Source organism: Salvelinus alpinus, chromosome 28 (assembly GCF_045679555.1).
Source record: "Salvelinus alpinus chromosome 28, SLU_Salpinus.1, whole genome shotgun sequence".
Classification (NCBI taxonomy): domain Eukaryota; kingdom Metazoa; phylum Chordata; class Actinopteri; order Salmoniformes; family Salmonidae; genus Salvelinus; species Salvelinus alpinus.
The window spans coordinates 45,083,024-45,105,143 of NC_092113.1; the positions used below are offsets into that span (position 1 = coordinate 45,083,024).

The 22,120-nt window shown below is 41.5% G+C and overlaps 1 protein-coding gene across 3 annotated transcripts in view; it reads left to right on the top strand.

Annotated features, from left to right (window-relative positions):
- Positions 1–22,120, top strand: part of tafazzin (tafazzin, phospholipid-lysophospholipid transacylase) — a 45,854-nt gene that overhangs the window by 4,865 nt on the left and 18,869 nt on the right. The window contains exons 3-7 of one of the 3 annotated variants that reach the window (XM_071373272.1): positions 2,159–2,287; positions 10,012–10,057; positions 14,242–14,327; positions 15,899–15,979; positions 16,051–16,092. In XM_071373272.1, coding sequence (XP_071229373.1) covers positions 2,159–2,287; positions 10,012–10,057; positions 14,242–14,327; positions 15,899–15,979; positions 16,051–16,092 — 384 coding nt within the window. The remainder of the gene's footprint in view (positions 1–2,158; positions 2,288–10,011; positions 10,058–14,241; positions 14,328–15,898; positions 15,980–16,050; positions 16,093–22,120) is intronic. The other 2 variants (XM_071373273.1, XM_071373274.1) reach the window with 2 other exon arrangements.

The window sequence follows — 22,120 nt, forward strand, 5'->3', positions numbered from 1 at the left end:
AAAGCCCTTTTTCTCCTCACCAGCATCTCACTGAGGTGTAAAGCCCTTTTTCTCCTCACCAGCATCTAACTGAGGTGTAAAGCCCTTTTTCTCCTCACCAGCATCTGAGGTGTAAAGCCCTTTCCCTCCTCACCAGCATCTCACTGAGGTGTAAAGCCCTTTTTCTCCTCACCAGCATCTCACTGAGGTGTAAAGCCCTTTCTCTCCTCACCAGCATCTGAGGTGTAAAGCCCTTTCCCTCCTCACCAGCATCTAACTGAGGTGTAAAGCCCTTTCCCTCCTCACCAGCATCTAACTGAGGTGTAAAGCCCTTTCCCTCCTCACCAGCATCTAACTGAGGTGTAAAGCCCTTTCCCTCCTCACCAGCATCTAACTGAGGTGTAAAGCCCTTTCTCTCCTCACCAGCATCTAACTGAGGTGTAAAGCCCTTTCCCTCCTCACCAGCATCTAACTGAGGTGTAAAGCCCTTTCCCTCCTCACCAGCATCTAACGGAGGTGTAAAGCCCTTTCTCTCCTCACCAGCATCTAACTGAGGTGTAAAGCCCTTTCCCTCCTCACCAGCATCTAACTGAGGTGTAAAGCCCTTTCCCTCCTCACCAGCATCTAACTGAGGTGTAAAGCCCTTTCTCTCCTCACCAGCATCTAACTGAGGTGTAAAGCCCTTTCTCTCCTCACCAGCATCTGAGGTGTAAAGCCCTTTCCCTCCTCACCAGCATCTCACTGAGGTGTAAAGCCCTTTCTCTCCTCACCAGCATCTGAGGTGTAAAGCCCTTTCCCTCCTCACCAGCATCTCACTGAGGTGTAAAGCCCTTTCTCTCCTCACCAGCATCTCACTGAGGTGTAAAGCCCTTTCTCTCCTCACCAGCATCTGAGGTGTAAAGCCCTTTCCCTCCTCACCAGCATCTCACTGAGGTGTAAAGCCCTTTCTCTCCTCACCAGCATCTAACTGAGGTGTAAAGCCCTTTCCCTCCTCACCAGCATCTAACTGAGGTGTAAAGCCCTTTCTCTCCTCACCAGCATCTAACTGAGGTGTAAAGCCCTTTCTCTCCTCACCATCATCTAACTGAGGGTAAAGCCCTTTCTCTCCTAACCAGCATCTCACTGAGGTGTAAAGCCCTTTCTCTCCTCACCAGCATCTAACTGAGGTGTAAAGCCCTTTCTCTCCTCACCAGCATCTAACTGAGGTGTAAAGCCCTTTCTCTCCTCACCAGCATCTAACTGAGGTGTAAAGCCCTTTCCCTCCTCACCAGCATCTAACTGAGGTGTAAAGCCCTTTCCCTCCTCACCAGCATCTAACTGAGGTGTAAAGCCCTTTCTCTCCTAACCAGCATCTCACTGAGGTGTAAAGCCCTTTCTCTCCTCACCAGCATCTAACTGAGGTGTAAAGCCCTTTCTCTCCTAACCAGCATCTCACTGAGGTGTAAAGCCCTTTCTCTCCTCACCAGCATCTAACTGAGGTGTAAAGCCCTTTCTCTCCTCACCAGCATCTAACGGAGGTGTAAAGCCCTTTCTCTCCTCACCAGCATCTAACTGAGGTGTAAAGCCCTTTCTCTCCTAACCAGCATCTCACTGCGTGCTCTAAGCAGGGACGCTTGCGTTTCAGATTTTTTTTTAAATGTATCTGTTATTTCACCAGGTAAGTTGACTGAGAACACATTCTCATTTACAGCAACGACCTGGGGAATAGTTACAGGGGAGAGGAGGAGGGATGAATGAGACAATTGGAAACTGGGGATTATTAGGTGACCAGATTGGGAATTTAGCGAGGACACCGGGGTTAACACCCCTACTCTTACGATAAGTGCCATGAGATCTTTAATGACCTCAGAGAGTCAGGACACCCGTTTTAATGTCCCATCCGAAAAACGGCACCCTACACAGGGCAATGTTCCCAATCACTGCCCTGGGGCATTGGGATATTTTTTAGACCAGAGGAAAGAGTGCCTCCTACTGGCCCTCCAACACCACTTCCAGCAGCATCTGGTCTCCCATCCAGGGACTGACCAGGACCAACCCTGCTTAGCTTCAGAAGCAAGCCAGCAGTGGTATGCAGGGTGGTCTGCAGGGTGGTATGCTGCTGGTGATTGGCCAGCATGCTATGCAGCGTGAATTTGATGAATCGTGCCACCCTAACACACTCTCTCTCTCTTCTCTCTAGAGTATCTGAACTGTATTACGGTTCATAATCAGGATGTTCTATTTGACCTGATAGACCAACGTCCACCGGACACACCCCTCATCACACTGTCCAATCACCAGTCCTGCATGGACGACCCACACCTCTGGGGTAAGGACACACATTACAATGTGATTCCATATGAAACCCAGACAAAAAAACACAGTGAGTTGGAGGATTTTCACCAAATGTAGTCCATAGAATGGTCCTTTGGGGGAAGGATGGATGACATATATTTGACATTTGTATCTAAAAGCATAATTGAGAAATAATTGATCAAAGTTGGAGATTTTGGCCTTAAAATGCCTTCTGTTTTTCCATTTTTTTTTGTGTTACAGCCTGAATTTAAAATGGATTCAATTTAGATTTTTGTGTCACTTGCCTACACACAATACCCCATAATGTCAAAGTGGAATTATGTTTTTTTTAAATGTTTTAATGGTCTTGAGTCTAATTATTCAACCCCTTTCTGATTTATAAATACGTTCGAGTAAAGATTTGCTTAACAAGTCACATAATAACTTGCATGGAATCACTCTGTGTGCAATAATAGTGTTTAACATGATTTTTGAATGACTACCTCATCTCTGTACCCCACACATACAATTATCTATAAGGTCCTTCAGTCGAGGAGTGAATTTCAAACACAGATTCAACCACAAAGACCAGGGAGGTTTTCCAATGCCTCTCAAAGGGCAGCTATTGGTAGATGGGTAAAAATGTTTAAAAAAAGCAGATTGAATATCCCTTTGAGCATGGTGAAGTTATTAATTACACTTTGGATGGTGTATCACTACCTCCAGTCACTACAAAGATACAGGAGTCCTTCCTAACTCAGTTGCTGGAGAGTAAGGAAACCACTCAGTGATTTCACCATGAGGCCAATGGTGACTTTAAAACAGTAACAGAGTTTAATGGCTGTGATAGGAGAACACTGAGGATGGATCAACAACATTGTAGTTACTCCACAATACTAACCTAAATGACATAGTGAAAAGAAGGAATTCTGTACAAAATACAAATATTCCAAAATATTCATCCTGTTTTCAACAAGGCACTAAAGTAAAACTGCAAAAAATGTGGCAAAGAAATTAACTGTCCTGAATACACAGTGTTATGCATGGAATTTTAGATCCACTTCTCCTTAATGCAACCGCTGTGTCAGATTTCAAAAAAACTTTATGGAAAAAGCACACCATGCAATAATCTGAGTACAGCGCTCAAACACAAAACAAAGCCATACAGATATCCGCCATGTTGTGTAGTCAACAGAAGTCAGAAATAGCATTATAAATATTCACTTACCTTTGATGATCTTCATCAGAATGCACTCCCAGGAATCCCAGTTCCACAATAAATGTTTGATTTGTTCGATAAAGTCCATCATTTATGTCCAAATACCTCCTTTTTGTTTGCGCGTTTAGCCCGGTAATCAAAATTCATGAGGCGCGATCACTAGGTGCAGACAAAGTCAAAAAGTTCCGTTACAGTCCGTAGAAACATGTCAAACGATGTATAGAATCAATCTTTAGGATGTTTTTAACATAAATCTTCAATAATGTTCCAACCGGAGAATTCCTTTGTCTGTAGAATTGCAATGGAACGCAAGCTACCTCTCACGTGAACGAGTGTGACCAGCTTATGGCACTCTGGGAGAGACCTTACTCAATCCCCTCTCATTCGCCCCCACTTCACAGTAAAAGCCTCAAACAAGGTTCTATAGACTGTTGACATCTAGTGGAAGCCTTAGGAAGTGCAATATGACCCCATAGACACTGTATATTCGATAGGCAATGAGTTGAAAACTACAAACCTCAGATTTCCCACTTCCTGGTTGGATTTGTTCTCAGGTTTTTGCCTGCCATATGAGTTCTGTTATACTCACAGACATCATTCAAACAGTTTTAGAAACTTCAGAGTTTTTCCTATCCAAATCTACTAATTATATGCATATTCTAGCTTTTATGGCTGAGTAGCAGGCAGGTTAATTTGGTCATGCTTTTCATGCAAAATTCCGAATACTGCCCCCTACCCTAGTGAAGTTTAAGACTCCATAATGTTTCTTCTGTAGGTGTTACAATGTAGAAATTAGTGTCACATAAAGCTTCCCCCGTATTGTGGAAAAATTCTTACAGAGGGACACTCAAAGTCAATCTTAAATTAATCATTGTTTATTGTCAGCACGCTCTAGACAGGTTCCAATCAACTCAATGCACCATAGTACACATGTCAATCAGGAGCTCTCCCTGGGCAGACCCAGCAGTTGTCTTATATACGGCTATACACAGACTCGTACTATTTGTATGATTTAGCATAATTAATTAATTATTCATTTCCGTTTTGTTCTATTCATGTAACAGACCAATACTGGCTCATAACATGTGACAGACCAACACTGGTTCATAACATGTAACAGACCAATACTGGTTCATAACATGTAACAGACCAATACTGGTTCATAACATGTAACAGACCAATACTGGCTCATAACATTTAACAGACCAATACTGGTTCATAACATGTAACAGACCAATACTGGTTCATAACATGTAACAGACCAATACTGGTTCATAACATGTAACAGGCCAATACTGGTTCATAACATGTAACAGACCAATACTGGTTCATAACATGTAACAGACCAATACTGGTTCATAACATGTAACAGACCAATACTGGCTCATAACATGTAACAGGCCAATATATACACACACACACACACACACACACACACACACACACACACACACACACACACACACACACACACACACACACACACACACACACACACACACACACACACACACTCACTCACTGACCAAAAAGTTATTTTGTTGGCATTTACGTAGTAGTAAAGCCCCCTGTACTGGCTCAAATAGCCGACCAATCAGCCTGTTACCAACCCTGAGTAAACTTTCTGAAGAAATTGTTTGACCAGATACAATGCTATTTTACAGTAAACAAATTGACAACAGACTTTCAGCTTATAGGGAAGGACATTCAACAAGCACAGCACTTACACAAATTACTGATGATTGGCTGAGAGAAATTGATGATAAAAAGATTGGGGGCTGTTTTGTTAGAATTCATTACAGCTTTTGACATTATGGATCATATTCTGCTGCTGGAAAAACGTATATTTGTTATGGCTTTACACCCCCTGCTATAATGTGGATAAAGAGTTACCTGTCTAACAGAACACAGAGGGTGTTCCTTAATGGAAGCCTCTCCAACGTAATCCAGGTAGAATCAGGAATTCCCCAGGGCAGCTGCCTAGTCCCCTTACTTTATTCAATCTTTACTAACAACATGCTAACGACAGACACACTGGCTTTGAGTAAAAGGTTTGATACTATGTATCCAGATGACTCAACACTATACATGTCAGCTACCTCAGCCACTGAAACACTTAAAAGGGCTGCAGTTAGTTTCAGAGTGGGTGGCTATCTTTCCATCAGCCCTATGTAGTGGTGTAGTGGTGTTTTAACATCATTCTGTGTGTGACTGCTGTCTCTCCATCAGCCCTATGTAGTGGTGTAGTGGTGTTTTAACATCATGCTGTGTGTGACTGCTGTCTATCCATCAGCCCTATGTAGTGGTGTAGTGGTCCTTTAACATCATTCTGTGTGTGACTGCTGTCTCTCCATCAGCCCTATGTAGTGGTGTAGTGGTGGTTTAACATCATGCTGTGTGTCACTGATGTCTTTCCATCAGCCCTATCCAGTGGAGAAGTGGTCCTTTAACATCAGGCTGTGTGTGACTGCTGTCTCTCCATCAGCCCTATGTAGTGGTGTTTTAACATCATTCTGTGTGTGACTGCTGTCTTTCCATCAGCCCTATGTAGTGGTGTAGTGGTGGTTTAACATCATGCTGTGTGTGACTGCTGTCTCTCCATCAGCCCTATGTAGTGGTGTAGTGGTGTTTTAACATCATTTTGTGTGTGACTGCTGTCTCTCCATCAGCCCTATGTAGTGGTGTAGTGGTCCTTTAACATCATGCTGTGTGTGACTGCTGTCTCTCCATCAGCCCTATGTAGTGGAGAAGTGGTGCTTCAACAAGCACAGCACTTACACAAATTACTGATTGGCTGAGAGAAATTGATACGAAGATTGTGGGGCTGTTTTGTTAAGACTTCAGTGCAGCTTTTGACATTATTGATACGTCTGCTGCTGGAAAAACGTATATTTGTTATGGCTTTACACCCCCTGCTATAATGTGTTATGGCTTTACACCCCCTGCTATAATGTGTTATGGCTTTACACCCCCTGCTATAATGTGTTATGGCTTTACACCCCCTGCTATAATGTGTTATGGCTTTACACCCCCTGCTATAATGTGTTATGGCTTTACACCCCCTGCTATAATGTGTTATGGCTTTACACCCCCTGCTATGTGTTATGGCTTTACACCCCCTGCTATAATGTGTTATGGCTTTACACCCCCTGCTATAATGTAGATAAAGAGTTACCTGTCTAACAGAACACAGAGGGTGTTCCTTAATGGAAGCCTCTCCAACGTAATCCAGGTAGAATCAGGAATTCCCCAGGGCAGCTGCCTAGTCCCCTTACTTTATTCAATCTTTACTAACAACATGCTAACGACAGACACACTGGCTTTGAGTAAAAGGTTTGATACTATGTATCCAGATGACTCAACACTATACATGTCAGCTACCACAGCCACTGAAACACTTAAAAGGGCTGCAGTTAGTTTCAGAGTGGGTGGCAAGGAATAAGTTAGTCCTAAATATTTATAAAACTAAAAGCAAACTAAATCTTGTAATAAATAACGTGGAAATAGAGCAAGTTGAGGTGAATAAACTGCTTGGAATAACCCTGGATTGTAAACAGTCATGGTCAAAACATTTTGACACGACAGTAGCTAAGAGCTGGAGAAGTCTGTCTATAATAAAGCGCTGCTCTACCTTCTTAACAGCACTATCAACAAGGCAGGTCCTACAGGCTCTAGTTTCTACCTTCTTAACTGCACTAACAAGGCAGGTCCTACAGGCCCTAGTTTTATCTCACCTGGACTACTGTTCAGTCGTGTGGTCAGGTGCCACAAAGAGGGACTTAGGAAAATTGCAATTGGCTCAGAACATGGCAGCACGGCTGGCCCTTGGATGTACACAGAGAGCTAATATTAATAATATGCATGTCAATCTCTCCTGGCTCAAAGTGGAGGAGAGATTGACTTCATCACTACTTGTATTTATGAGAGGTATTGACATGTTGAATGCACAGAGGTGTCTGTCTAAACTACTGGCACACAGCTCAGACACCCATGACTACCCCACAAGACATGCCACCAGAGGTCTCTTCAGTCCCCAAATCCAGAACAGACTATGGGAGGCGCACAGTACTACGTAGAGCCATGACTACATGGAACTCTATTCCACATCAGGTAACTGATGCAGCAGGAGAATCAGATTTATAAAACAGATAAAAATACATCTTATGGAACAGCGGGGACTGTGAAGAGACACACATAGGCACAGACACATGATAACATACGCACTACACACACATGGATTTTGTATTGTATGTGGTGGTAGTGGAGTATGGGCCTGAGGGCACACACTTAATGTGTTGTGAATGTATTGTAATGTTTTTAAAATTGTACAAACTTCCTTAATTTGCTGGACCCCAGGAAGAATAGCTTCTGCCTTGACAGGAACTAATGGGGATCCATAATAAACCCCCAGGAAGAGGAGCTGCTGTCTTGGCAGGAACTAATGGGGATCCATAATAAACCCCCAGGAAGAGTAGCTGCTGTCTTGGCAGGAACTAAATGGGGATCCATAATAAACCCCAGGAAGAGTAGCTGCTGCCTTGGCAGGAACTAAATGGGGATCCATAATAAACCACAGGAAGAGTAGCTGCTGCCTTGGCAGGAACTAATGGGGATCCATAATAAACCCCAGGAAGAGTAGCTGCTGCCTTGACAGGAACTAAATGGGGATCCATAATAAACCCCAGGAAGAAAAGCTTCTGCCTTGACAGGAACTAATGCGGATCCATAATAAACCCCAGGAAGAGTAGCTGCTGTCTTGGCAGGAACTAAATGGGGATCCATAATAAACCACAGGAAGAGTAGCTGCTGCCTTGGCAGGAACTAATGGGGATCCATAATAAACCCCAGGAAGAGTAGCTGCTGCCTTGGCAGGAACTAATGGGGATCCATAATAAACCCCAGGAAGAGTTGCTGCTGCCTTAGTAGGAACTAAATGGGGATCCATAATAAACCCCAGGAAGAGTAGCTGCTGTCTTGGCAGGAACTAAATGGGGATCCATAATAAACCCCAGGAAGAGTAGCTGCTGCCTTGGCAGGAACTAAATGGGGATCCATAATAAACCACAGGAAGAGTAGCTGCTGAGACTACTGTCTCTGAGAACTCTGCTGAATTCCCTGTATTAAAGGTCAGCTAATGGAGCCATAATAAATATCAAAGTTCCAGAGTGGGATCTCTGCTAGTTATGAAGTTATGGGTTAGGGTTAGGCAGCGTCTTTTTCCCAACGCAGTTAAGCCAAAACCACGCCCCGTTATTCAGAGGGGCCTTCTACTACGCTCCCATTGGCTAGCGAGCGTTGTCTCACTCACAGGCGATCAGCACCGAGACAGTGGCCTTCCAAGGTAAGGATGGAAAGTGTAATTTTACAATTAGCTGCCTACTGTAATGCAGGCCTATTATTATCATGTAACAGTTGGCCATGGATTTATTTTCAGAGTTGTAAAAATGTCTCTGAGAACTCTGCTGAATTCCCTGTATTAAAGGTCAGCTAAGTTAACCTAGTAACCTTAACGTTACTTGGTCGGTATTTGAAGTTGTTATATTATCATTAGTAGTCTATCAGGTAAACACATATGCTTATTATTCATAATTTCTCAAATATTTATTAGCTAAACATTCAGTGGAATATGCTATGCTCCAGCCATTGAATCTGTCTGAGCGTTAAGGGATGTTAACAGCTAGCTCGGTCCACCACATTATGTTATTATATTTATTAGCTAGTCATTCAGTGGAATACGCTATGCTCCAGCCATTGAATCTGTCTGAGGGATGTTAACAGCTAGCTCGGTCCACCACATTATGTTATTATATTTATTAGCTAGTCATTCAGTGGAATACGCTATGCTCCATCCATTGAATCTGTCTGAGGGATGTTAACGGCTAGCTCGGTCCACGACATTATGTTATTATGGTTATTACACGTGGTCCCGTGTGGCTCAGTTGGTAGAGCATGGCGTTTGCAACGCCAGGGTTGTGGGTTCATTCCCCACGGGGGGACCAGGATGAATATGTATGAACTTTCCAATTTGTAAGTCGCTCTGGATAAGAGCGTCTGCTAAATGACTTAAATGTAAATGTAAATTATATTTATCAATCTTGAAATACAAGGGGAAATGTTATTAGTCAGTGACTGAAATTTCACCCTACGTGATATTCACTTCCTGACTTGGAGACTTGGAGAGGCTCAAAGCGTTGTAGAACGCCTCTCTGAATAACGGGCCGTGGTTTTGGCTCAACTGTGTTGGGAAAAAGAAGGCCCAGCATAGTATCCCTCCTGTTCACATCCTGCAAATCACCAGCAGAGGGCGACCATTTTGAATCCATTTCCCATTCACTCTTTTGGGAATGCTTACTAATTGGATCATAAGTCTAAAAGTAGCAGAGATTCCACTCTAGAACTTTGATTTGCCCGTAGAGTATATCATTTGCAACAATATATTGAAAACTTTGCCAAATCCAAGATGGTATATTTCCAATATTCATGTTTATATTTTTAAATATTCCCTCTTTTCTCTCCCTCTTTCTTTCTCTCTCTAACAGGAGTTCTGAGACTCAGACACCTCTGGAACTTCAACAAGATGCGCTGGTGAGTGATGTTGTATTTATTATGTGTCCATATGCATACTCATGTTATTATTGTTGTTGTGGGACTTGAGAAGAAAAAGCTGCCACTTAAATATTTGATCCTCTTCTTTAGCACGCTAATCCACTTACACCGTTTCAGCTAGAAGCGCCGTTCAAACGTCCGCTGAACGACGTACTATACGTACTAGTTCAAACTGGTCTCACGTGAGTGGCTCGTATACAACTTTATGATATCTGTTCTATATTCTAAAGCTCCCCATTGTGACATCATCAATTCCAACATTCCATTCACTGTAAATGCAACTTTTGACACCAATCGGCTACTTTGACACTTTGTGAACAACTTAGACCAGGGTTTCCCAAACTCCATCCTCGGGGACCCCAAGGGGTGCACGTTTAGGTTTTTGTTCTAGCACTACACAGCTGATTCTAATAACCAACTAATCATCCAGGTTTGATCATTTGAATCAGCTGTGTAGTGTTAAGGCAAAAATGTAAATGTGCACCCCATGGGTTCCCGAGAACTGAGTTTGGGAAACGCTGACTTATACCCTGTATTAAAAATAAATTTAGAAATCTATATTATTCAATTATTGCGACAACAAGTGGCCGCGTTGCCAAGGGCTAAAATAGAAGTCAGTTATATTTGTGACGCAGATCGCGCTGCAAGTCCTGCCTCTCCTATCTCCTCATTGGTTTATAGGAGCAGATACCCACGTGCCATTTCCTCATTGGTTATACCCACGTGGGTGACTGAAAGACGAACGAGGTCGGTGGCGGTAATGCACCTAATTTATGAAAGTTGCCAATCGCAATATAAAGTCCAAAGAAGAAAAAGCCTGGAAGGAGGAGAGATGACTAAAAACGATTCGGTTGACCGTTTTATGTGTGGATTAATTGTCGGAGTAGAGGACCTTGTGCATTTCAGGTAAAATAACAACACAATGTTTATATCCCAGGACAAATTTGCTAGCATCAGACCTGTCCCCAAATGAATGTATTTGGCTCAGAGTTTGTTTTGATATTTTAACCTGCGTGTCGTGATCGCGTTTGGTGACAAAATAAATGTACGATGGCGCACCCGCGCAGCCCGTTTTCAGTCCCGACAAACAGAGCGAATGAAATCTTTCTCTACTTTTCATATCTGACTGCAGAACAAAAATGTTATGATTAAAAAGTTACCGCTGTTTTAGTAAACGCATCAACAACATTTTCTGTAACTTTTTATAAACAACTGACATTGTTAGCACCAACAAGTTAGACAAAAAGTTAGTGTATGACATCTTCGTCTACTTCTCTGCTATTCAAATCTGTATGCGGAACAAAAATACCCGCCACGGATCTAACGATACAGCTGTTTTAGTAACTGCATAAACACCTTTTTTTTATCACTCCCCCAACAACTCAGACAAAAGTGTTGTGTGTGAAATCTCCCTCTGATTCGCTGCTTTTCAAATCAGAAAAAATATTAGGAATAGCTTCTACCAATCAATAGAACAAGCTGTTTTAGGTACCAATCAACTGCTCTCTTTCTAGAAGCTATCAGATTCATTATTTACCAACAACAGCTGCACATTCCAGTGAAACTACAGCGGCAAGAAAATGTATGTGAACCCTTTGGAATTGGATTTCTTCATAAATTGGTCATAAAATTGGATTTGATCTTCATCTAGGTCACAACAATAGACAAACACAGTCTGCTTAAACTAATAACACACACACAATTATACGTTTTCATCTCTTTATTGAACACACCGTGTAAACATTGCAGGGTGGAAAAAGTATGTGAACCCTTGTATTTAATAAATGGTTGACCCTCCTTTGGCAGCAATAACCTCAACCAGACGTTTTCTGTAGTTGTGGATCAGACCTGCACAACGGTCAGGAGGAATTTTGGACCATTCCTCTTTACAAAACTGTTTCAGTTCAGCAATATTTTTAGGATGTCTGGTGTGAACCGTTCTCTTGAGGTCATGCCACAGCATCTCAACTGGGTTGAGGTCAGGACTCTGACTGGGCCACTCCAGAAGATGTATTTTCTTCTGTTGAAGCCATTCTGTTGTTGATTTACTTCTGTGTTTTGGGTTGTTGTCTGATTGCATCACCCAACTTCTGTTGAGCTTCAATTGGCAGACAGATAGCCTTACATTCTCTTGCAAAATGTCTTGATAAACTTGGGAATTCATTTTTCCGTTGACAAGCTGTCCAGGCCCTGAGGCAGCAAAGCAGCCCCAAACCATGATGCTCCCTCCACCAGACTTTACAGTTGGGATGAGGTTTTGATGTTGGTGTGCTGTGCCTTTTATTCTCCACACAGTGTTGTGTTCCTTCCAAACAACTCAACTGTAGTTTCATCTGTCCACAGAATATGTTGCCAGTAGAGCTGAGGAACATCCAGATGCTCTTTTGCACGAACTTCAGACTTGCAGCAATGTTTTTTTGGACAGCAGTGGCTTCTTCCGTGTTCCCATGAACACCATTCTTGTTTTACGTATCGCAGACTCGTCAACAGAGATGTTGGCATGTTCCAGATATGTCTTTAGCTGACACTCTAGGATTCTTCTCAACCTCATTGAGCGTTCTGCGCTGTGCTCTTGCAGTCATCTTTTCAGCACAGCCAGTCCCAGGGAGAGTAGCAACAGGGCTGAACTTTCTCCGTTTATAGACAATGTGTCTTACCGTGGACTGATGAACATACTTTTGTAAACCTTTCCAGCTTTATGCAAGTCAACAATTATTAATCGTAGGTCTTCTGAGATCTCTTTTGTTCGAGGCATGGTTCACATCAGGCAATGCGTCTTGTGAATAGCAAACTCAAATGTTGTGAGTGTTTTTATAGGGCAAGGCAGCTCTAACCAACATCTCCAATCTCGTCTCATTGATTGGACTCCAGGTCAGCTGACTCCTGACTCCAATTAGCTTTTGGAGAAGTCATTAGCCTTGTGGTTCACATACCTTTTCCCAACCTACACTGTGAATGTTTAAATGATGTATTCAATATAGACAAGAAAAATACAATAATTAGTCTGTTATTAGTTTAAGCACACTGTGTTTGTCTGTTGTTTTGACTTAGATGAAGATCAGATATAATTTTATGACCAATTTATGCAGAAATCCAGGTAACTCCAAAGGGTTCACATACTGTTTCTTCCACTGTACAAAAATATAAATGCAACATTTAAAGTGTTGGTCCCATGAGCTGAAATAAAAGATCCCAAAAATGTTATATATGCACAAAAATATTATTTTTCTCAATGTTTTGCAGGAACTACAGACTGCCCAAACTTAGATTGAGAAAATAATGTTAATTTAAAATGAACTATAAACTAGATGGTATCTTTACAAGTAAAGTTGTGGGGCTTGCTAAAGCTCTTTAATGGTAATGGAAGGAGTTTAAAAAGTACTTTAATTATATTATTCGAAGAGTGAAATAATTTCAATGGTGGAAAACGGTCCATAGACTTGAATGGTACAAAAAACTAAAATTCTACAGATATCTTTTCTAGTTTATTTTGACTTCAATTGGATGGATTGTGTGTGTCGGTCTGGTTTCTGATTGGACAGTATGTGTTCTGTCTGGTTTCTGATTGGAAAGTGTGTGTGCCTGTCTTGTCTGATTGGACAGTATGTGATCTGTCTGGAATTTGATTGGACAGAACGTGATCTGTCGGGTTTCTGATTGGACAGTATGTGATCTGTCCGGTTTCTGATTGGAAAGTGTGTGTGCCTGTCTTGTCTGATTGGACAGTATGTGATCTGTCTGGTTTCTGATTGGAAAGTGTGTGTGCCTGTCTTGTCTGATTGGACAGTATGTGATCTGTCTGATTGGACAGTATGTGATCTGTCTGGTTTCTGATTGGACAGACCGTGATCTGTCCGGTTTCTGATTGGACAGACCGTGATCTGTCCGGTTTCTGATTGGACAGACCGTGATCTGTCCGGTTTCTGATTGGACAGACCGTGATCTGTCTGGTTTCTGATTGGACAGACCGTGATCTGTCCGGTTTCTGATTGGACAGACCGTGATCTGTCTAGTTTCTGATTGGACAGACCGTGATCTGTCCGTTTTCTGATTGGAAAGTGTGTGTGCCTGTCTTGTCTGATTGGACAGTATGTGTTCTGTCTGGTTTCTGATTGGACAGTATGTGATTGGACAATTGGACAGTATGTGATCCGATTTGACAGGACTCCGGCTGCGTCGGACATCTGTTTCACCAAAGAGTTACACTCCAGATTCTTCAGCAGAGGGAAGTGTGTTCCAGTCTGCAGAGGTGAGGATGGGAGGCAGAGGGAGGGACTGTGTGGCACAGGAGGTTGGTGGTACCTTCATTTGGGAGGACATGCTCAGATTTTTTACCAGTCACAAATGTATTACTAGTAAGAGGTAATGTGATATTTTGTTTTCATTTCAATTTTTGTGACCCGGAGGCTACCGTGGTAACGTGACGAGTCATGTTTGTGCCTGTGAGATTGAGAGTCCGACTTGTTTTTAAAAATATGTTTTTATATTAACCCTTTCTACCCTTGACTTTTTCCTCTTCAGAAGACAAAAATAGCCTTTTGTTTTTACAGCTTTTTTGTTACATACAGGCATTTGGGAAGTATTCAGAGCCCTCGACTTTTTCCACATTTTTGTTATGTTGCACAATATTTCAAAATTGTATTAAAAATATATATTTATTCTCATCAATCTACACAAAATAATGACAAAGCTACAACAGGTTTTTATAAATGTTAGCAAATTTCGTAAAAATAAAAACCTAATTTACATAAGTATTCAGACCCTTTGCTATGAGACTCGAAATTGAGCTCAGGTCCTTCCTGTTTCCATTGATCATCCTTGAGATGTTTCTACAACTTGATTGGAGTCCACCTGTGGTAAATTCAGTTGATTGGACATGATTTGGAAAGGCACACACCTGTCTATATAAGGTCCCACAGTTGACAGTGCATGTCAGAGCAAAAACCAAACCATGAGGTCGAAGGAATTCAGCAATCGGGGGAGAAGGGCCTTGGTCAGGGAGGTGACCAAGAACCCGATGGTAACTCTGACCGAGATCTATAGTTCCTACGTGGAGATGGGAGAACCTTCCAGAAGGACAACCATCTCTGCAGCACTCCACCAATCAGGCCTTTATGGTAAGAGTGGCCAGACGGAAGCCACTCCTCAGTAAAAGGCACATGACAGCCCACTTGAAGTTTGCCAAAAGGCACCTAAAGGACTCTCACCATGAGAAACAAGATTCTCTGGTCTGATTAAACCAAGATTGAACTATTTGGCATGAATGCCAAGCGTCACATCTTTAGGAAACCTGGCACAACCCCCACGGTGAAGCATGGTGGTGACAGCATCATGCTGTGGGGATGTTTTTCAGCGGCAGGGACTGGGAGACTAGTCAGAATCAAGGCAAAGATGAATGGAGCAAAGTACAGAGAGATCCTTGATGAAAACCTGCTCCATATCGCTCAGGACCTCAGACTGGGGCGAAGGTTCACCTTCCAACAGGACAATGACCCTAAGCACACAGCCAAGACGCAGTAGTGGCTTCGGGACAAGTCTCTGAATGTCCTTGAGTAGCCCAGCCAGAGCCCGGACTTGAACCTGATCGAACATCTCTGGAGAGACCTGAAAATATCTGTGCTGCGACGCTCCGTATCCAACCTGACAGAGCTTGACAGGATCTGCAGAGAAGAATGGGAGAAACTCATCAAATACAGGTGTACCAAGCTTGTAGCATCATACCCAAGAAGACTGGAGGCTGTAATGTTTTTCTTTACTAAGAGGTGTGGTTGTCTCTCCATGTGTTTCTCTTGTATATATTGGTGTGCATGTGTCTCCTAGGTGACGGGGTGTATCAGAAAGGCATGGACTTTATCCTGGAGAAGCTGAATGGAGGAGACTGGGTACACATCTTCCCTGAGGGTACGATCTCTCTCTGTGTGTTATAGGGGGAAGGTCCTCTACTGAAACTGAAACTCTGTTTTCTCTCTCAGGGAAAGTCAACATGACTGAGGAGTTCATACGTTTGAAATGGGGTGAGTTACCTGGGTGTGTCTGTCTTCCTGTGTGTCACTACTTAAGGTCAGGGGTGCAAAGTCGTCACTTTTCGGCAATATTTGCCGTTTTGATCTCAAAATAGGTCATCCACATGAATCGTGAAGATCCATAAAAAATATGTTTGGGGGGTTATAAAGGAGAGGCCCAGAGTGGATCACCTGTTGTGGGATCACTACCTTCTCTCACCAAGTTAATGACTGGGCACAGAATGCATCCTACAAATAGAATATCAGAGTGATGTCATATAGGTCATATCAGAGTGATGTCAGAATGAGAATATCAGAGTGATGTCATATCAGAGTGATGTCATATCAGAGTGATGTCAGAATGAGAATATCAGAGTGATGTCATATCAGAGTGATGTCAGAATGAGAATATCAGAGTGATGTCATATCAGAGTGATGTCAGAATGAGAATATCAGAGTGATGTCATATCAGAGTGATGTCAGAATGAGAATATCAGAGTGATATCATATAGGTCATATCAGAGTGATGTCATATCAGAATGAGAATATCAGAGTGGTGTCATAGGTCATATCAGAGTGATGTCAGAATGAGAATATCAGAGTGAGAATATCAGAGTGATGTCATATGAGAATATCAGAGTGATGTCATATCAGAGTGATGTCATATCAGAATGAGAATATCAGAGTGATGTCATCTGAAAATATCAGAGTGATGTCATATGAGAACCACTCTAGTGGTAGCATGAGACGGAGTCTACAACCCACACAAGTGGCTCAGGTAGTGCAGCTCATCCAGGATGGCACATCAATGCGAGCTGTGGCAAGAAGGTTTGCTGTGTCTGTCAGCGTAGTGTCCAGAGCATGGAGGCGCTACCAGGAGACAGGCCAGTACATCAGGAGACGTGGAGGAGGCCGTAGGAGGGCAACAACCCAGCAGCAGGACCGCTACCTCCGCCTTTGTGCAAGGAGGAGCACTGCCAGAGCCCTGCAAAATGACCTCCAGCAGGCCACAAATGTGCATGTGTCTGCTCAAACGGTCAGAAACAGACTCCATGAGGGTGGTATGAGGGCCCGACGTCCACAGGTGGGGGTTGTGCTTACAGCCCAACACCGTGCAGGACGTTTGGCATTTGCCAGAGAACACCAAGATTGGCAAATTCGCCACTGGCGCCCTGTGCTCTTCACAGATGAAAGCAGGTTCACACTGAGCACATGTGACAGACGTGACAGAGTCTGGAGACGCCGTGGAGAACGTTCTGCTGCCTGCAACATCCTCCAGCATGACCGGTTTGGCGGTGGGTCAGTCATGGTGTGGGGTGGCATTTCTTTGGGGGGAGATGAGATGGGCACAGCCCTCCATGTGCTCGCCAGAGGTAGCCTGACTGCCATTAGGTACCGAGATGAGATCCTCAGACCCCTTGTGAGACCATATGCTGGTGCGGTTGGCCCTGGGTTCCTCCTAATGCAAGACAATGCTAGACCTCATGTGGCTGGAGTGTGTCAGCAGTTCCTGCAAGAGGAAGGCATTGATGCTATGGACTGGCCCGCCCGTTCCCCAGACCTGAATCCAATTGAGCACATCTGGGACATCATGTCTCGCTCCATCCACCAACGCCACGTTGCACCACAGACTGTCCAGGAGTTGGCGGATGCTTTAGTCCAGGTCTGGGAGGAGATCCCTCAGGAGACCATCCGCCACCTCATCAGGAGCATGCCCAGGCGTTGTAGGGAGGTCATACAGGCACGTGGAGGCCACACACACTACTGAGCCTCATTTTGACTTGTTTTAAGGACATTACATCAAAGTTGGATCAGCCTGTAGTGTGGTTTTCCACTTTAATTTTGAGTGTGACTCCAAATCCAGACCTCCATGGGTTGATTACATTTGATTTCCATTGATAATTTTTGTGTGATTTTGTTGTCAGCACATTCAACTATGTAAAGAAAAAAGTATTTAATAAGAATATTTAATTCATTCAGATCTAGGATGTGTTATTTTAGTGTTCCCTTTATTTTTTTGAGCAGTGTATATTACTGGACTGTTGGAGCTACTGTAGAAACACAAGCATTATATATTACTGACTGTTGGAGCTAGAAACACAAGCATTATATATTACTGTACTGTTGGAGCTAGAAACACAAGCATTATATATTACTGTACTGTTGGAGCTAGAAACACAAGCATTATATATTACTGAACTGTTGGAGCTAGAAACACAAGCATTATGTATTACTGACTGTTGGAGCTAGAAACACAAGCATTATATATTACTGTACTGTTGGAGCTAGAAACACAAGCATTATATATTACTGTACTGTTGGAGCTAGAAACACAAGCATTATATATTACTGTACTGTTGGAGCTAGAAACACAAGCATTATATATTACTGTACTGTTGGAGCTAGAAACACAAGCATTATATATTACTGCACTGTTGGAGCTAGAAACACAAGCATTATATATTACTGTACTGTTGGAGCTAGAAACACAAGCATTATATATTACTGCACTGTTGGAGCTAGAAACACAAGCATTATATATTACTGTACTGTTGGAGCTAGAAACACAAGCATTATGTATTACTGTACTGTTGGAGCTAGAAACACAAGCATTATGTATTACTGTTGGAGCTAGAAACACAAGCATTATATATTACTGACTGTTGGAGCTGGAAACACAAGCATTATATATTACTGTACTGTTGGAGCTAGAAACACAAGCATTAGATATTACTGTACTGTTGGAGCTAGAAACACAAGCATTAGATATTACTGTACTGTTGGAGCTAGAAACACAAGCATTATATATTACTGTACTGTTGGAGCTAGAAACACAAGCATTAGATATTACTGTACTGTTGGAGCTAGAAACACAAGCATTATATATTACTGTACTGTTGGAGCTAGAAACACAAGCATTATATATTACTGTACTGTTGGAGCTAGAAACACAAGCATTATGTATTACTGTACTGTTGGAGCTAGAAACACAAGCATTATATATTACTGTACTGTTGGAGCTAGAAACACAAGCATTAGATATTACTGTACTGTTGGAGCTAGAAACACAAGCATTATATATTACTGACTGTTGGAGCTAGAAACACAAGCATTATATATTACTGCACTGTTGGAGCTAGAAACACAAGCATTATATATTACTGTACTGTTGGAGCTAGAAACACAAGCATTATATATTACTGACTGTTGGAGCTAGAAACACAAGCATTATATATTACTGCACTGTTGGAGCTAGAAACACAAGCATTATATATTACTGTACTGTTGGAGCTAGAAACACAAGCATTATATATTACTGTACTGTTGGAGCTAGAAACACAAGCATTATATATTACTGTACTGTTAGAGCTAGAAACACAAGCATTATATATTACTGTACTGTTGGAGCTAGAAACACAAGCATTATATATTACTGACTGTTGGAGCTAGAAACACAAGCATTATATATTACTGTACTGTTGGAGCTAGAAACACAAGCATTATATATTACTGACTGTTGGAGCTAGAAACACAAGCATTATATATTACTGAACTGTTGGAGCTAGAAACACAAGCATTATATATTACTGTACTGTTGGAGCTAGAAACACAAGCATTATATATTACTGTACTGTTGGAGCTAGAAACACAAGCATTATATATTACTGTTGGAGCTAGAAACACAAGCATTATATATTCCTGTACTGTTGGAGCTAGAAACACAAGCATTATATATTACTGTACTGTTGGAGCTAGAAACACAAGCATTATATATTACTGACTGTTGGAGCTAGAAACACAAGCATTATATATTACTGTACTGTTGGAGCTAGAAACACAAGCATTATATATTACTGTACTGTTGGAGCTAGAAACACAAGCATTATATATTACTGTACTGTTGGAGCTAGAAACACAAGCATTATATATTACTGTTGGAGCTAGAAACACAAGCATTATATATTACTGCACTGTTGGAGCTAGAAACACAAGCATTATATATTACTGTACTGTTGGAGCTAGAAACACAAGCATTAGATATTACTGTACTGTTGGAGCTAGAAACACAAGCATTATATATTACTGTACTGTTGGAGCTAGAAACACAAGCATTATGTATTACTGTACTGTTGGAGCTAGAAACACAAGCATTATATATTACTGTACTGTTGGAGCTAGAAACACAAGCATTAGATATTACTGTACTGTTGGAGCTAGAAACACAAGCATTATATATTACTGACTGTTGGAGCTAGAAACACAAGCATTATATATTACTGCACTGTTGGAGCTAGAAACACAAGCATTATATATTACTGTACTGTTGGAGCTAGAAACACAAGCATTATATATTACTGACTGTTGGAGCTAGAAACACAAGCATTATATATTACTGCACTGTTGGAGCTAGAAACACAAGCATTATATATTACTGTACTGTTGGAGCTAGAAACACAAGCATTATATATTACTGTACTGTTGGAGCTAGAAACACAAGCATTATATATTACTGTACTGTTAGAGCTAGAAACACAAGCATTATATATTACTGTACTGTTGGAGCTAGAAACACAAGCATTATATATTACTGACTGTTGGAGCTAGAAACACAAGCATTATATATTACTGTACTGTTGGAGCTAGAAACACAAGCATTATATATTACTGACTGTTGGAGCTAGAAACACAAGCATTATATATTACTGAACTGTTGGAGCTAGAAACACAAGCATTATATATTACTGTACTGTTGGAGCTAGAAACACAAGCATTATATATTACTGTACTGTTGGAGCTAGAAACACAAGCATTATATATTACTGTTGGAGCTAGAAACACAAGCATTATATATTCCTGTACTGTTGGAGCTAGAAACACAAGCATTATATATTACTGACTGTTGGAGCTAGAAACACAAGCATTATATATTACTGTACTGTTGGAGCTAGAAACACAAGCATTATATATTACTGTACTGTTGGAGCTAGAAACACAAGCATTATATATTACTGTACTGTTGGAGCTAGAAACACAAGCATTATATATTACTGTTGGAGCTAGAAACACAAGCATTATATATTACTGCACTGTTGGAGCTAGAAACACAAGCATTATATATTACTGTACTGTTGGAGCTAGAAACACAAGCATTAGATATTACTGTACTGTTGGAGCTAGAAACACAAGCATTATATATTACTGTTGGAGCTAGAAACACAAGCATTATATATTACTGTACTGTTAGAGCTAGAAACACAAGCATTATATATTACTGTACTGTTGGAGCTAGAAACACAAGCATTATATATTACTGACTGTTGGAGCTAGAAACACAAGCATTATATATTACTGTCGGAGCTAGAAACACAAGCATTATATATTACTGTACTGTTGGAGCTAGAAACACAAGCATTATATATTACTGTACTGTTGGAGCTAGAAACACAAGCATTATATATTACTGTACTGTTGGAGCTAGAAACACAAGCATTATATATTACTGACTGTTGGAGCTAGAAACACAAGCATTATATATTACTGAACTGTTGGAGCTAGAAACACAAGCATTATATATTACTGACTGTTGGAGCTAGAAACACAAGCATTATATATTACTGTACTGTTGGAGCTAGAAACACAAGCATTATATATTACTGTACTGTTGGAGCTAGAAACACAAGCATTATATATTACTGAACTGTTGGAGCTAGAAACACAAGCATTATATATTACTGTACTGTTGGAGCTAGAAACACAAGCATTATATATTACTGTACTGTTGGAGCTAGAAACACAAGCATTATATATTACTGAACTGTTGGAGCTAGAAACACAAGCATTATATATTACTGACTGTTGGAGCTAGAAACACAAGCATTATATATTACTGACTGTTGGAGCTAGAAACACAAGCATTATATATAACTGAACTGTTGGAGCTAGAAACACAAGCATTATATATTACTGTACTGTTGGAGCTAGAAACACAAGCATTATATATTACTGTTGGAGCTAGAAACACAAGCATTATATATTACTG